The 17,617-nt window shown below is 44.8% G+C and overlaps 1 protein-coding gene across 1 annotated transcript in view; it reads right to left on the bottom strand.

Moving 5' to 3' along the window:
• Positions 1-2,078: 2,078 nt before the first annotated feature.
• Positions 2,079-17,617, bottom strand: part of adarb2 (adenosine deaminase RNA specific B2 (inactive)) — a 153,847-nt gene continuing 138,308 nt past the window's right edge. Inside the window, exons 6-10 of the mRNA XM_076112641.1 lie at positions 16,333-16,484; positions 14,337-14,505; positions 9,111-9,292; positions 4,275-4,450; positions 2,079-2,255 (exon numbers count right to left, since the gene is read on the bottom strand). Of these exons, the coding sequence (XP_075968756.1) occupies positions 2,079-2,255; positions 4,275-4,450; positions 9,111-9,292; positions 14,337-14,505; positions 16,333-16,484 (856 nt within the window). The remainder of the gene's footprint in view (positions 2,256-4,274; positions 4,451-9,110; positions 9,293-14,336; positions 14,506-16,332; positions 16,485-17,617) is intronic.

Here is a 17,617-nt window from a genome sequence, read left to right as displayed (position 1 = left end):
TTCATTGAGAAAAAGGTCACGTCATATTTGGCAACATTTGAATCAGAATCTGATCACAGTTGGTGGGTTGCTTGGTCTTTGTCAACACAACCACATCAGCCACACAGCCGTGATGAAGCAGGTTAGCTTGAGTTTGAGACCGTTAAACTCAATAAATAATCAGAAAGACAGGTTTTTTTCTCCGAACTTTAACTTTTGATAAATAAGTCACAAATAAGTAAAGCTACAGAGAAATATAACCAAAAATAAGATTCCGAGGGCTTCAAAACAGTCAACAATTTGGTTTGGCACTGTATCCTCACTGGAGCACTCGATGCAGCCACAACAGGGGCTCAGTAAGAGCAGGACAGCGAAACAACAACTGAAAACCACCACTAGATGTCCCTCTCATTACTTGGATCTTTACTGCTGACTGAGCTGGCGGCTGGTGTGGATCCCTCCTCTAAAATTAAAGATAATACACCAATGACAGAACAACACAGTCATGATCACAATGATCACACTTGGCTGCATTCAAGAAAAAAAAGTTTGATGTTTACATCATGAAATATGTAGAGACATAGAAAAATGTGTGAGGTACAAAGGTAAATACAGATCAGGGATGTCTGTATTTACCGTGGTGATTTTTAATCTTTAATTCATACACAACTGGTGTGTGGAAAACAGCTGTTTCAAAATAAAGTCAACCGCAGAGCTCACAGTCGGGGGGGGGGGGGGGGGGCGCGGGTTTACAAAACTTTTCGCCACCGTTACTATCTTGTTCAGGGCGGTCATAACCACAGAGAGAAAGCGCAAGTCGATCAGGTCAACAAGGCCCTGCTAATGAGTCAAGACATAAAGCCACTATGATTGGTGACAACAAGCTTCCATTCAGGTCTACGGAAACCGGCTCCAGCGGGCTGAAACCTGAGGTCAGCCAGGTCACAAGACAGAAAGAGAAAGGAAATCAAATTTGTATGAAAGGGAGGGGGGAAATAGAGAAAAACACTCCCCTTCCTCCATCATCACCTCCACCTGGACTTAGGCAAGCAGTAATGGGTTTATGCGTTTATGCACCTCAGTTCTTCTCTTTCTCTCCCCGCATTGGGTTGAGGTTGGGGGGAAAAAAAGAGGGTGTATTAACCTGTAGTCGTGTCGTGTTAACCTCCACCGCGCTTGAAAGGCAGGGGTGGGGGGATGTAGGGGCGGGGGGAGACGCAAGCGAAGAAGAGAGAGTGACAAAGAGGACGTGAGGGGAAATAGGTAGAGGACTGAAGAAAATGTAAAGGGGGCAAGGAGGGAGAGATGGAGACAAAAGGAGGAAGAAGTCAGGAGTCAAAGGGTGAGTCAGAGATGGAGGACAAAGATAGAGATGAGAGAGGGAAGGTGAGGCGGGCTGAATGCAATGGTGTGTCCCTCTCTTTTTCTCACTCTTCCCTTCCTCTATCACCCGTCACCCTGACAGGGCCGGTAATTGGACGTGGACCTCTTTCTCTCGCGCGCGCTTTTTTCCCTTTCTCTGTCTCTCTCTCCCCCATGGCTCGGCTCCTCAGCGGGAGCCTTGGGGCCTGGAAATAGCTGATGACAAGATAGCGGCTGCCTTTCATTCTGCTCAAGGTTACCCCACCCTTCCTTGACAGCCGAAGAGGGGGTATTTAGGTGTGTGTTTGCTTAAACGTGTGTGTTTGTGCGTTTGAAGAAGGGCAAGAAAAAGAAAGGGTCCATCTTTTTATGTCCGTTTTCCTTTCAGCCCGTCCTGCTGACCTTCCTCTTGTCGTGTTTCTGTCGGGTGGATGGGCGGCACATCCAGGATGACACACACAAGCGCGGGCGCGCGCACACACACACACACACACACACACACAGTGGTGATGATAGCCTTGACTTTAGAGGTTACACTGGTAAACTTCCAGGTATGAAGGTGTGAAGCAGGATGTTGGTAAAGAGCATCTTACCCTAAAAAAATAAAGGTTAAACACACACACACACACACACACACACACACACACACACACACACACACACACACACACACACACACACACACACACACACACACACACACACACACACACACACACACACTCTCTCTCTCTTCCTTAGACCGACAGCAGGAACTGTTCCTGCTCTGGCGGTTTCTTGACCCAGGTCCCGAGGCCCGTTTCCTGCAGAGATCTGAACCACTGCTGCTTCACTGTCTGGTAAGGACGTGCCGCCATCTTGGCGTCGCAGTACATGAGCTGGCAGTCCGCCGAGCTGAAGACGTGGATCCCCGACTGAAGAGGGCAAGCGAGCAAAGGGAGAAAGAGAAGAGGAGAGATGGACAGAGAGGGGGAGAGAGAAAGAGAAGAGGAGAGACAGACAGAGAGGGGGAGAGAGGAAGACAGCAATTGGGAGTCAGATAAAAACCACACAGAGACGGACATCAAGATAGATAGAAAGGGAAAAGAAATAGAGGGGTATAAAGTCGGGGCAGAGAGGCTAAAGGTTTCACAGAGGGGGGAGAGACAAGAAGAAGAGCGAGCAAAACAAAACGAATGAGCCGGCACAAATGCATTTGGGTGGGGTTGGGAGGTGGTGGGGTGGTGGGGGGGCTTCAACAGCTGTGTAATCTCCCCATTTAAATTTCACAAGCAATTGAACATTCTCTGTGCTTTTTGTGCATTCCTATTGTCGTGAGGGGAAACAATGAAGATCCGCGGAGAGACAAGTGGGGGGAGAGAGAGAGAGAGAGAGAGAGAGCGAAAGAGAGAGAGAGAGAGAGAGAGAGAGAGAGAGAGCGAGAGAGAGAGAGAGAGAGCGAGAGAGAGAGAGAGAGAGAGAGCAAAAGTTTCTTTTGGAGATTAGTGCGACTGCTCTTCCGTGGCCCTTATATACTGCGCGCAGGGAGCACTTAGGGTGGGGGCCTCCTCGAGTGCTTCTCCAAATAATTATGGTTTCATAGTCATTATGCTTTAACGGCCGCCATTTGGCGATGCAGGCACTGTCTGTTGCATAAAGTTTCGGGATGGAAATGAAAGTGCAGCGGGTCTGTGTGCTGACGCTAAAGATCCGAGCTGCCAGTTTCTGATAAGCCGCGTAGAGAGCAGATGTTGGCGGGGCCGACACATCTATCCACGGCGGAGAGGAAATTCCACACGTTCTCCGCAGAGCGCTCACCTGCAGCCACAGCAGCGCTGTGACTCTGATGTTAATACATGTGTCTGTGCTCTTTTGTTGGCATGCATACCTGCAGTTACCGTCTCTGCATTACTGTGTGTATGTGCTTGCCTGTGCTTGCCTGTGCTTGCCTGTGATTCCTGATGGCACATTGTTTTTCGACGACAACTGAGTAATGCTCCTCTTGCTCTCCAGCAGAGGAGCATTTACGTGAAAGAGCAAGTGGAGCAGAGTGGTGACACAGACATTTATTCATATGAAAATGTGACTATTGTTCCGACTCAGATTAATTAAATAGTACATCATAATATTTTTTTTTTCTCAGCGAGTAAAAGATACACTGTGGAAGGTGGTTTTTAATTAACATTTAAATTAGTAGGACATTTTCACAGCAGATATTTCAACAAGTCATAACAAGCAAAGTGTAATTAATAATATTTAATAATGGCTGTATTCCGTTGGGTTGTGTCAGTGCCCTTTGTATTGTGCATGCCGGTATCCTTAAATGGAAAAGAGCTCTCATTAATGTCACACCTGTGCTTTATCGACCAGAACGCAAAAGTCAAAATGTCTGCTGAGAAAAAAAAGCCCATAGCGGGAGAGGAGCCACTGCTTTTGTCAATATTTTGACCACTGGAAAGCCTCATTTCTTGTAATGTCGTCGTCAATGTACATACAATATAGAAAGAACAGGAATAACGTGGATCATTTAATCTAACTGTGTTATGGCCATCGTTTTTCATTATCTCAGCTTTGTTTTTGAGACATATCCGTAGTTTAGGAGTTAACCAACATCTCTGATTGGTGCCCTGCCTGCAACCTTTGTCGCCCTCATTTCATCTCTAAACTTTCCACTTTCTATTAGTAAAGACAAAAACAACCCTCCTCCCCCCAAAAAACAAATCAAACAACTTTGTTTGTGAGAAATCTTGTAAGTGTGGTCTAGCAGATACTACGATAAATACTACGATACCCATGACCCATCACATTGTCCATGTATTTCACAAGAGCCTAGAATATAATTAAGCCCCTGATCTTAAAGGAAGCATGCCTCTCACATATTCTCTCTCTCCCCATTGACACATTTAGCTAAACCCAAGCTGCCCCGACGTTACCTTGCCTGTGGATGCCCTCACCTTGCGGTAAAGTCTGTTCCAGCGGGTGAAGAGGGCGTGTTTGCAGAGACGAGAGGGTGTCCCTGAGTCCCGTCTCCGTCCCGTTGCTGTGTTGACCACCTCCAACTGTGCATCACCCAGCGTCCAGTTGACACTCACACACGAGGCCTTCCCCGGCTGCTGATCAGTGCTCAGCCCTACAGAGACGACAGCACAGGGGGAGGGAGACTGATTTAAGACTGGTGACTGGTTTAATCTCCGTAACGTTCAAGGTATTCCCCAATAGCTGCTCCAAATTACATTAAATCTGTAAAACAAAACACTTCTTAAGAGTGTTTCAAAATGTAATGCACATATGAGTAAAACAAGTGTGGAAATTAGCAATTTATTTTCTGTCAAACCTCCACTTTGTTGTGTCGTTTAACCTTCCATCACCCTTCCCTCAGTCTCTCCCTGAGGCTAAGGTCCAGACATCAAGTTTTGCCGCACTGCAAAAAGCCAAGTCAACCTGGGCCTGAAACATCATGGCTGTTTATACGAAGCTTTCATTTACCCTCAGAGAGAGGGGGAGAGAGGTGGGAGAGAGGGGGGAGCGAGGTGGGAGCGGGACGGGCTCTTGAGCATATAAGAAACATGTTCCTGCCTTTGTGTGAATGCTTGTCGGCTCTTGAGTCCCAGCAGTTAAGCGTTTGAGTGTTACCAGCTATGTACGCCATAAACATTAACTCCAGTCAAAAAGACGAAGCCTCCCATACACTGGACTGTCTGTCTCTCTGTCCCGCCCTCTTTCTCTCTCTCTCTGAAATAATTAGCCCCGCTAGCAAAGCACACAAAGCGCTCAGTCGAGGAAGGAGAAAGAGAGACAGAGGTAGAGGGAAAGTGGAGGTGACTGTCACATTGGGTTCCACATATAGAATTAGCTGTCTGCATGGAAAGCACAGGTGTTGGCAGAGGTGCGGTGCCTATGGTGGGGTATGTCCATATTTAGCAAGAGAGCGGGATCTTTTCATCTAACTCTTGGCCAGCAAATAAGCGTTTTTCCCAAAATGTCGTACTATTTAATAATATCAATGAAAAGAAATGACGAGTGCAAATTGCTCATCTGTTTGCCAGGGTAGGTTAGGTAGATAACAGCTGAGTGAACATCTGCTTGAACACCATATCCACTCTAAATCTGTAAAGCTGTCTTCAGAAAGGAATCGCTGTCTTGAATTTTATCTCGCCTTCCAACCCAGATATTTATTATATCATTATATCTGAAAGGTACCTTCGCAGAAAATCAGCAGACAGATTCTGTGCGACGGGTGAACAACAGTTGCCTCTGATCTCACCGTCTGACAGACAGCTTGTTATAGTACAATACCTGATGTACAATATCACAATACATGCCTGCAGATCATCTCCCTCCTCGCCACGCTCATTTTCCTGTCTTCACTCTTCCATTCACCAATCTCAGCTCTTCTTTTCTGTAGCTCCTTGGAGTTGGAATGAATTACCTGCCACAGTAACAATCCTCCAAGTCTCTTATTACCCATCTCTTCTCTCTTGTGGAGACGCACCTCTTTGAACAAAAGACCCCCCTATCCATCCGGCCTTTTCCCTTTCTCCCGCTCCATTCATGGCTCATTTCATCCCTTCAATGGACTTCACTCCTCTGTTTCTGTAATAGCCAATTTGATTTTTTCCCTCAATGAAGACTTGATCAATTTCTCTTCTGAGAAGTGTTTGACGGACATGAAAGAGGCAGAATTAGAGCCTGTGGTTATGGGATTCATAACTGTACAGTACACGTGGCCGTCGCGGCTTTATATGTGAGGATTCTGTAGAGCCACAATACAGCACCGCCTGTGTGTTTTTTCAGTAACGAGTAGTATAAGGAGTAGTATAAACCGCTGGTGGACGACCTGTATTCACGTTTCTTGTGTCTGCTGTTGTCGGGGTTCTTCTTATCCCGAAACGCCAAAGCCCTGCCACAGATTCTGTTCACGCTGCGGTGGAAGTGAACAGCAGGACGAGAGTGAAGGACAAGTCAGCCCGTCGATGTGTTTGGCCCTCGGGGTTCAGGTGTAGCTGCTTTGTCTGAGTGTGATAAGACCGGGCCCTGCGATCCCTGGGAATTTCCTCCGGGGGTGTTTCTTTTAAATAACCCTGGACACACAATAGCCGGGGAGCTCATCAGAGCCAATGAAAGGACGGAGGAGGAGATGAGAGGTGGTGGTGGGGGGGGGGGGGGGGGGGGGGTAAGGTACGCACACAGACATCTGAATGCAACCGAAGAGCTCTTTTTCTTTATTCCCATCCTGCCTTGCTGTCTCCCTCTCTTCCCCTCAGCATGTCTCTCTCGCTCTGTCCGAGCTCCCTTCAGATTGAATGGCTGTCTGATAAGGGCTGTGATTACATTGATTTGGTGTAGGGTCCATCGTTCCTCCTCTCCCCCCTTTCCTTCGCCCTTCTACCCTTCAATAGACCGTAGCAACTCTAGGTACTGCAGGTGCAGTTTGCGATGTGCGTACAGACAGAAAGCCTCATTGTGAGGCGTGTTAGAGGGGAGGGCAGGGCATTTTCAGGAGGAGGCCACCTCTGTTTTGAGTGAAGAAGAGCCTCAAGAAATATGTAAAGGACATTCTGCAGCATCATTCTTGAATGAAAATAAGCGATATAATCATTAAAAAAATGATGTACAGTACTTACTACATGGCTTATTATAGTTAGAAGGAATAAGGTAATACTATAAGTATGATTGATGAACAAATGGATCTTTACCTGAGCACAATTCTCCAAATATTAACTGCAGCTCATAATATCCAAAACCTAAAAACTCCATTCCAGACAACTCAGATGACTCCATTCAAAAAGCTATTGAACAAATCATGAGAAATGCTCGCCAAGGCCGTGGTCGGAAGATTCAATGATAAATTTGTCCTATCATCACCAGAGGACAATTCAGTACATTTATCAAACTTGATGAGGATAGGCCTCACAAAATATTCATCCTCATGGCACACTATTACCCAGAGCGCAGCCCCGCAATGCAAAGAGCTCCTATGCCCTTCAAGAAGCTGATAAAAGTATGGTAGGTATGGAGAATGTATCAGACGCTGGGGACTCAAAATAAATGGAGAGGACGGGAGGAAAGGCAACACAAGGCATCATGTTATCTCATTTAGTTCTTTCTCTTATTTTGCACCTCCATTTAACTAATGAGCTCAGTACTGCTTAATATATGTGCTCTCATGTTCTTGTGTATGTCATATAGCCTCGTGAAGGTTGCTGCACGGGTCCATTGCGTTGGCACGACACTGCATGATAGATAAATGAAATAGGCCTGAATAAAATGTGCTAATTTTCTAATATGCTAGATGGATTTGCTGCCAGCTCCTGAGGTACATACAGTGGTAGAGAGTTGTTGATTTACGTGTTTGTGGCCCATCAAAGATATTCATTAAAAAAACTAATTACATTAAATTGATAGGAGAGGCTCCGCCCTAAGAGAGCAAAACCAGAATATATATATATATATATATATATATATATATACACACACAGACATATGTTCTCATTAGAAATCCCTAGAAACAAAATGTGCCCTACATCTTTGTGCGTCTCTGTCGCTCAGCCACTCCGGCTGGCCTAGATCTGAAGTGATGGCTGATGCAGTTTCTACAAGTTGGGTGTCATTCAGATCCTCATCCAGCATTCATCTTCGCTACAAACGAACGCCTCGGGTCTCAGTGGAGCCCTGGAGGCAGACGTGCCAGACAACTTCATAGCTGTTGCTTGTCTGGCTGGCACAATGTAACTGTAGAGAAGCAGGGGTACACGAGTTTGTCAAGCGCGTACGTGTGTGTGTGTGTGTGTGTGTGTGTGTGTGTGTGTGGTGGGGGGGGGGGGGGGGGGTCGATCTGTTGTGATTGATTATATAAATTATTATGTCCCCATCTGAAAATACAAAAATGCTGTTATTTTACTGTTTAAATGCAGGGTAGACGATAGAAAGCACAGTCTGTCATTTAGTAGGAGTATATGAAAGACTAGGAAAATAAAAAACTTTTACTCGACCACTTGAGAGCCGAAACAAAATCATCATTTAACCTGTGAATTCCTGGTGAAGTGTGTTTAAATACTGTTTTTCATCTAACTTGGTAGACAGGAATAACAGTAAAGTGAATATTGGACTTGCATTCATCAGGTGGACACAGACAGGAGTCCTCATGAACGATAATGTTGCTCCGTATCGGCTGGATATGTAAATAGGCGACTGTTTAAAAAGTGATCGTATATCAATGCTTGTTCACAGCTTGTTTCTGCTGCCCCCAAGTATCCAAACATATTCAAAAAGAAAAAATGTAATTGACCAAATAAGGGGAAAATTGTTGTTTTTTTGGTTCAACACAGCATATAATTTGACTTCAGATATGAAATTGCATCTCGTATTCAGATCTACTGCACTGCCTTTTTAAAATATCAAAACGGGTAGTATAAAATCACTACTCAAATCAACTGCTGTATCACTTTTGAGACCAACCATGGTCTACTGCAGCAGGGTCACGTGGGAAATCTGGGGATCACTTAACAGTGCAGGCAGAAATAACGTCATTTCAGAGGAATTGCGGTGATCAGTAGATATGCTCAAAGAAGTCAAGTCAATTTGTTCAGGTCTTTTACAAAGTTTAACACGTTTTTTGTGTGAATTTTGACATGCAAATTTGCACAATTTCACCATCTTGACGGCTCAGAAACCACTCCGAAACTGAGACCAAAAACCTACATCTTTTCTATATTGAAAAGATGCATTTCTAAATGGAATTTGACTAAATCACACTGAGACGAGTCTGACGGTCTGTGTTGTGGTCGTACCGCTGAGCAGGGGCTGGTTGCGTTTGTGCGTGGCGGGCAGCGGCCCGAGGCGCTCCTGCCGCTGGTTCAGGACTCTGCCGAGATAGCCCGTGTGGCGCAAGCTGCCGACGGTCACGCTATGCAGGTACACCGGCTCCACAAAGTGGCTCAGCAACGCCCCCTGCAGGCCCAGGATGTTCCATCTGAGGGGAGGGAGCAAAGAGAGGAAGTCAGGGAGAGAGAGCGGTGTGATGGTTTGAAAAGTAGATGAGAAAGGAAGGGTGAGAGAGGAGGGTGTCGAGGAAATAATATAGGAAAGAAGGAGGGAAGGCAACAGTTGGGGGGGGGGGGGGGGGGGAATACGTGGGAAGAGAGATAGAATCAGGGCAGGAAAGGAGGAGAGATGGGTAGAGAGAGGAAGGGTAAAAAGAGAGAGATAGAGAGAGACATGTGAGAGCTTAAATGACAGGTAGAGACAATTTGATCATTATCTTGATGTGGGACGTGATGAATAACAGCTGCTGGACCGACAACACACACACATACACACACACACACACACACATACACACAATCTGACGGACCCACTCGTCCTCCTCTCCCACTTTCCCTGGTTCAGCGGCACAAACCATCACCGCCACCTACAACAACACAGCCAAAGGTCAGTCCATCAGCATTCACCACATGGAACAACACATTACCATGTGTGCATTCATCAGTGCCATCGAGGTTAATGCACTGCACGGGGCTGCAGGCAAGCTTCCGTCGATTGCTCAACGCGAGGAGGGGCAATCGCCTCCGGATTTGTTTAGGGGGATCCACGTGTGACACAAAATCACTGCAGGGCTAATCCTGCCAGGCGCACCGACGCCCGATACTGTAGCCAGCTGGTCATGTGCCACCTACTGCTGAAGCCCACTCTACAGTATTTAACCAGCAGATGCTAATTTATGGATGGAAAATGATAATTACCTTGTTTATTATCATTCCTGCCCTTCATGGAGAGAGAGAGAGAAAGCCTGCTGTGTGCCTGAGCTGTTCACTGGACTAATGAACTTATGCGAGCCACAATCAAAGGCTCCACATTATGCCACTCATTTTAAGATCATTGTTCTTTTTGTTAATCAATGTCTCTTTATCACGGATGCAATTACAGCGGCTCCTTGTTTTCTCGCCGACTTAATAATCACTCATTACGGCTTCGCTTCGCTTCCCGAGCAGTCAATCAACATCAACGGCTTTCTGGGAATCACCGAACCTGCTGCCGCCGCTTTACCTGCAATCTGTCGGCGAGATCTGTCCTTCCCTCTCAAACAGAGAGGAGGAGCTTTGTTTCAAAAAAGCACACGTGCTCACATGCCAACCCAGTGCTCCACCGAAATAGAAATAGTTTAGCCTGAAATATTAATTTACCCAGAAAGCGACACCGTGAATCAGAAACATCTTCTAATCTCATGCAAGAAAAGACAGCCATCTGGCTTGGGTGTGTGCATTTAAAGAGAGGAGTGGGGAGAGACCTCTTCTCTCTCTCTCTGTCTCTCTCTCTCTCCGTCTCTCCACATCTATCCTTTCTTCCCTCCCCCAGTAAACGCAGACCATTAAAGTAATGTTCATCTGCATAAAACTGCAGTGGAATGGAGAACATCATCGTTATATGAAAGCCATTTAGGCCCCTCAATTAAATCCAGCTGTGGACTTCAAATCAAATATTAGCAAAGGCGCCTTCGTAGGGCCTGGCTTAAGAAAACACACCGGTGAATCAATGATGGGGTGAGACATTGCCCATTATCAAAAAATGTTTACGATAAGAGCAAAGATCCTAAAATCCCTTATGGTCAAGGCTGAACTAACTATAATTATGTGCAGGAACTGAAGGAAGAGTGGAAATAAAAAAGTAATGGGAGGCTGCAAAATGAGTGTGACAGAGGACAAGAAGAGTATCCAGGGGATCACTATAAGACTGCAGCAGAGTGTGTGTGTGTGTGTGTTGAGTCTTCCGTCCTAAGCTCCTCTCAGTTCCACCCTCCACCCTGACCTTGATAAACTGGCCCTTGGTGACCCACTCACTTTAACGACGGCCACCCATCATTTACAGCGATATAACCCCCCCCCCCCCAAAAAAAACGGAAAGAGGAGGCGGAGCAAAGAGAGCGCGTCTGCCGTCCGGCCTGGCTCGATGGAGGGGTGGGGGGGTGGTGTAAGGGAAGAAGAGCAGGGTGTCCCTTCCCTTCTCCCCCCCCCGTCACTCTATTTTTTGTAAAGTAATTGCTTTCACCCCTGTTGGTGACCTGGGTAGATTTAATCACACCATCTTCAGCCCTGGCCAACTGAATCAAATTGGTCGAATTAACAGCGGCTCCACAGGAGAAGGGTTCACCTCTCCCTCCCCCTCCGTGTGTGTGTTGGTGCCGGTCCTTTCACACACACAACAGTGGCTCAGCTGTAGTCCTGCATGCCTCAGTTGGCACAGTGCGGTGCTTGCTAAGCTAAATTCATGGGTTCAGTTCCTGTCGAGGCCCAGTCCTGGCAGAGAAACTGAGACTATATTAAAAATCGATTTCAGTTATGTTACAAAATGCAACATCAAGGGTGGGAGTAAAGACTTACTATTGTTGAGTACCTTCACTGTGTGCTGAGTCATTTTTTTTTTTTTAGCTATGCTGGCTCTAAGGATGCAATGTTGGTCTGTCGGTTGGTTGGCTGTCCACCACTTTGGTCCAAATTGAAATATTTAAATAATTCATGGTTCTATGGACTATCATCAGGTCAAAATTGTCCAGTACTTAGGTTTATTGAAAAAAATAAAATAAAAAAATAATGACATTCCCAGCAGCCTCAGCTTTATTTTGTATGTAATGTGAATTGGCAAACGTTAGAATGCTAACATACTAAACTAAGACGGTGACCGTGGTAGAGATCGAAGGGGCCCTTGGTTTTTAGAGCGAGGTGTCGCAGTTGTTAAATCCAAACGTGTGTGTGTGTGTGTGTGTGTAGATGTCTCCCTCTCCCTGTAAAGATGCTCCGGTGTGTACACATTGATGCCTTTACTCCTAACACGAGGACAGTGTGAAAACGGAGGCGGCAGAGCTGTCCTGATTTAGCGTTGCCGTCTGTCCTGTGCAGGCTTGCCAACATGCGGACGACACAATAACAATCTAAGAACATAAACAGGCTCCATTGCAGTTTTGTTTCTCTCTCTCTCTCTCTCTCTCTCTCTCTCTCTCTCTCTCGCTCTCTTTCTGTTACACTGACACTGCACTGGAATAATGAAAATATTTCTAAACCAACCTGCTAGCAATTGTGAAAGTGCCATATAGCAACCGTGTCCTGACAATTAGACATGTACCAAGGCCGGTTCCAGGCATGCCCCATGTGCCCTGGGTCACAAATTTCATTTTCGGCTGCCGGCCAAACAGCTGGCTACCAGGGGTTACGTAACCTTTGATTGGTGGCAACATTAGTCAACTATAACTGATCACCCTATCAAACGTTAGACGAGCTTTGGGACTGATATGTTGATAAATCCCCAGCCTGAGAAGTGCTGCGTCAGAGCGCTGTGCCGTTACACATGGCCGTTCACCGTGTTTTCCTTCATTAAATCTCCTAAAAAAACACCAGCTGCTCCAGTATTTCCATGCAGACCTCTCAACACATCAGAATGGTCGGTAATAACTAGATATGATGCTTTTTTATGAAGGAGTTACCAGGTTACCAGGGCTTATCATAGCCTCTTTTCCAACTTTCTTTTTTAGCAAAAGTAGCGTCTCATGTTTTAGGGGCGGGGTAAAGCCTTCCTCGCTAAGTTGGCGTTATTCTATTTAACCGTGATTGGCACTGCTGTTTCAGAGCAATGGGATCAGTGATGTGAGCATTTAGGTGAGGAGTATATCAACAGATAAGACAAAAGGGTGAGAAAAGATACCACCCAAAATCTACAGACTGTGTGAGCCAACAGCCATAAGAAGCCTAATTCTAGTTTCAGTATTTCACCACATGTTAACGATCAGGTGGGCAAACTCATTAAAATATGCAATAATACAGATCAGTGTACAATGTGCCAGATGGCAAATTTGGACTTTAACGGCCACATTTTTTTTCAGCGGGAAGGTGGGAATCATACCAACAGACCCCAAGCAGGCTACTCCATATCCTTGTGCTTACTGCACACAGCCTACCTGTACTCGTTAGAAGATAGCTTTAGATAAAAAGATAAAAGAATGTGCTTTAGAAGTTACAGGCCTTAATAACCTAATAACTACATCTTCATCTTGAGCCTGTCATGTACCTGGTAAAGCCTGAATTAATAAATAAATAGCCCACAGTGGGTTAAGAGTTGTGTGACTAATATCTTCGCTAGAGGAGAGTCAGCCCGAAAGACGCGGATATTTAAACAATGTGTGGAGATTAAAACAATGACGCGGTACGTAATACACTAATTCATTAGAACGGGATTACCTGTTCAAGTTACTTATGGGAAATCAATACTCACCACCCGGACGACAAAGGACTTCATACACAAACATGCACCTACATACACAGACGCGCTACGGTAAATATCACAGACAAACCTCTACCTGGCTCCTGAAGCAGGTATGAAGTGCTTTATTTCAACAGGGATCAGGGATTCTCGTAAGGAAGCTAATCTCCTCATAAAGCTAACCCCTCAATCAATCCTTTTACCTTTCTTTTCTCACATAGGCCGGAGACCCTCCTGGGCGAGAGGATGTGTTGATCACATGGTTTGTGACTTCTACAATGAAATCAACACAATCTCTGCACTGATAACTGCAATGCGCAAATGAGAAAAATATATTGAATGAATTTGGCTCCAGTGTTGTTTTCTTTGCATTAAGACAAATTGAGTCAAAATTGCAAATACAGCGCAAAGTAGCATCTTTTATGTCGTCCAATATTAAACCTGCATAATCACAACAAAAGACGGTAAGGACAGCATTTTATCTGACAAAAAAAACTAATTTCCAGATTTCCAGTTTAAACTCGCCAAGAGAGGCCAGGCTCTTTCAGGTATAAATCAGTTTGTAGGATGTTCAGTGTGACAGCAGCACAGACAGGTGCTTCTGTCCAATTTACTTTTGACCCACTTGACAGACAAACAAATACAACACGTGAAATGAGGCAGAATATAAAGGGAGAGTTTTGATTTAGATCATAAAGAATGACAAAAAGATGACAAAAAATGCAACCTGACACGTTTTAAACCCGGAGGTAACATCTGAGAGCACTGACCTGGTGATCTTGTCGGTGCAGGACATGGTGATGAGCTGCTCGCCCTGTAAGACGCCGTCCCACGTCTGGACGGGCCCCCGACCTCGCACCGGCACCGTCCCCTCGCCTGACTCGATTTTGGTCCGCAGGTGGCCGCGGTGCTTTCTCATGAGGTGTCTGCTGCTGTGTACTGCACAACACAACACATACAGCCACAGCCTGAGCTTCATCAGTCTACATTATGTCATTTCTTATTACACGGCTACACTGGAAACCCAATCTAATTAGCTGTTAATGAAGTCTGTTATTTCTAAATAACACAAAGCAGTTCCAGATCTAATCACATCAATACGCGGCAAAGATTCATTTTGTAGACTTCTAATCAAATTTACCAAAAATGCACCGGGCCACAAGGACACCAGGTGAACTCAAGTGGAAACAGTCAACATTTGTCCAGCATTGCTTTTTATATATTTTAGAAAATAATCCATTATATAGCACACATTAGCTCTTAAGTGTTACATTCTCCGTATAATTAGGGATGTTCTCCGGGACTAATTATTGGTGTTGATGTGTAACTAGCTCCATGTAATTAGAAAAAGAAATAAACGTTCATCAAATATTATGCTAAGCTGATAAACAATAAGACACTACTGTTATGTATTTGAATAAGATGACGGGTACAGTTTTCCAGAGAAAGGACAAACATTGCAATTCCTTTCAAAGCAAAAGTTTAAATGAGGTTAACAGCTTCATTTGGGGAATTAAATGTATTATCTTGGGACCGTTGACTGCCTAATTGTTAATGAAGTGAGCGTTTGACTGGATTGTTGCTGGATGTACGGAGCAGCCTGCGGTTTGGAAGGAAGGAGAAGGAACCGTTTTACTGGATAAAGCAGCTTTGATGAACTTGGGACACTTTATATTACGATATATATATATTATGACGGAGTATTGTATGAATAACCGACAATGCAACCACGCTAGTCAGAGCACAGTCCCTTGATCTGTGTAAACCACTTTCACGTGGTGTGTGCAAGGCAGCATGACCTCTACGAGCAGTAATATTGTTAATTAAAGTATACGATATTCGTAAATAGTCTGCATAGTATCAGAAGAAGAAACTCCACACGTTCAGGAAGAAGGAAACATTCACATATATCTTATAGATATTGTATTTCTTGCTTTCAGTACAAATTACAATATGTATATCTCCCATAAGGTGACAAAGTGTACATAAATAATCACGTTTTTTGTTTTAATAACCTCTTACTTCTCGAGGCTTAAACTCTCCTTCCTTCTCTCTTCCTGCACGGCTGTTGCTTCGGCTGATGTGACAGCAGCTAAAAATTAAGCCCCGACTTCCAGCTCAGAAATGTTTAAGAACAGTCAGGAAAAGGTACTTAGTAATTTCCTAATCTCTGAGAGCGCACTGCAGAACATTTAAGAGGTTTAATGACCACAAACGTCAAGTTCAAAGGCTTCTCCGGTGACAGCATCAGCATTTCCCTCCTCACTGGTGTCATGAAAATCTCACCATGCGCTGCACTGTAGTGTATATTCATAGAGCTGAATAGCAGCTTCAGTCTGTGATGAAAGGGTGGGGGGGAAATATATACATTCCACTGATGGAAACGGCAGTCCAGATTACATTTCTGAACTCGTAGGCCACCAGAAAAAAACGCTGGGCAAACCATCTAAATGAATATGCAATTTATTTTCAGTGGGTAAGCAATAAAATGTCATCTAGTCAGCACAGCGTGGCTGAAAGGGGCCAAAGACGGGATGTGACATGAAAAGGATGCCAGCTTCTTGAGAGTGTCTGGAGGAAGAAAAAAGCAGGGCAGTGGCTTTCATAATAATCTGCCAGAGAAAATGATCTCTTTATGAAGCTGAGGGACTGACTCATGAGTGATAGTAGAGATAATGGCAGCGATTACACTACAGAGAAGTGTTATTTTGATCTCTTTTGGGCATTGTCAACCTATGTTTTGAAAAAAAGAAGCTGGTGTCTTACAGTCAGTGGAGATTTCATAGGGCGAGTTGAGCCTCCCGTCCCCACACGGCGAGGTGCTGATGTACATGTGGAAATGGACGTTGTCTCTCAACCTGTAGCCGCACTCCTTGTGCCGCACAAATATCGACTCCTCCCAGTCCTCCGGCCTTTTACTGAAAGAGAAAAGGAACCAAAAAAAAACACAACAACACGGAGACTGATGAGAAAAGGTAGCACCATTCATCACAGCATCGAAATAGATTTCCACTTTTTGTTTCCAATGATGAAGTGTGGCGGGGATGAAGAGAGAGACGGACACTGGCCCGCTCTCTGACCACAGTCCATTCTCCTGCTGTCACACCAGACTCCTGGATATTACTCAGGCTGTCCACATGTCTCAGGGGAAAGAGGGAGCGCGAGTTTAACCTGCACGTCTTAACGCATGCTTTGTATTGGAGACGTGAAAGTGACACCATGAAGGTCAACAAAAGAACTGGCTGGGTTAAAATAATGGCTGAATATCAAAATTCGAATTCAAAATATCAAATTCAAAATATCAAATTCAAGAAAACGTTACAGCTGACGTCTGAAAACTATATAAATATTAGGGATTTTTTTAATACAGCTTATCCAGAAGTTTAGAAAAGTTATTTTCCATCCATTAACAATAAACTGAATACCTGCATTATGGCCGACAAGGACACATATAATCTAACTTTAAAATCTGGGTCATTGTTTCTGCTGTGAGCAGGAATAAGGATTTCATCACTCTCTCACACACACACACACACACACACACACACACGGTATACCTAAACTATGCATCACAATGCAAAGCACGGCTGCACTCTTTATATAACCTCTCCTCCGTCTCCGATGTCCTTTCACTGAACGTAAATATGGCAGTTGTGGCATTTTGTTTGGTCATTTCATTATGAGTTATCTTCCCCATTAGCCATTTTACTCAGCTGCAAAGTCTCTGTACCTGCCACCCAGCATTGTGCTACAACAAAAAAAAGTCGGTGCTGTGTATGCAAATATGACATTCAACGATCTAGACTTGGAGCCACTAATCTGATGAATCAGCCTTGCCATCGAGTTCCTTCGGGAGCTCAAAAACATAATATATGCTGATGTACTGGAGGAATTCAGGAGTCGAAACTCATCAAGGCCGTCTCTTGATACTGGTTCAAACCTTGGTGAGCTTGTGTGCACCAGAGCACACAATGTAGGTACATATAAAAAAAAAAAAGTGCTAAAAACAAATAGGCCGTTGAGACCCTGAGCTGAACCAGTTGAGTGTGTG

This window comes from Anarhichas minor, unplaced genomic scaffold, assembly GCF_050575085.1.
Source record: "Anarhichas minor isolate MPS153535 unplaced genomic scaffold, ASM5057508v1 ptg000050l, whole genome shotgun sequence".
NCBI lineage: Eukaryota > Metazoa > Chordata > Actinopteri > Perciformes > Anarhichadidae > Anarhichas > Anarhichas minor.
The sequence above is the reverse complement of the archived record's forward strand: the minus strand, read 5'-3'. Positions and strand labels throughout refer to the sequence as shown.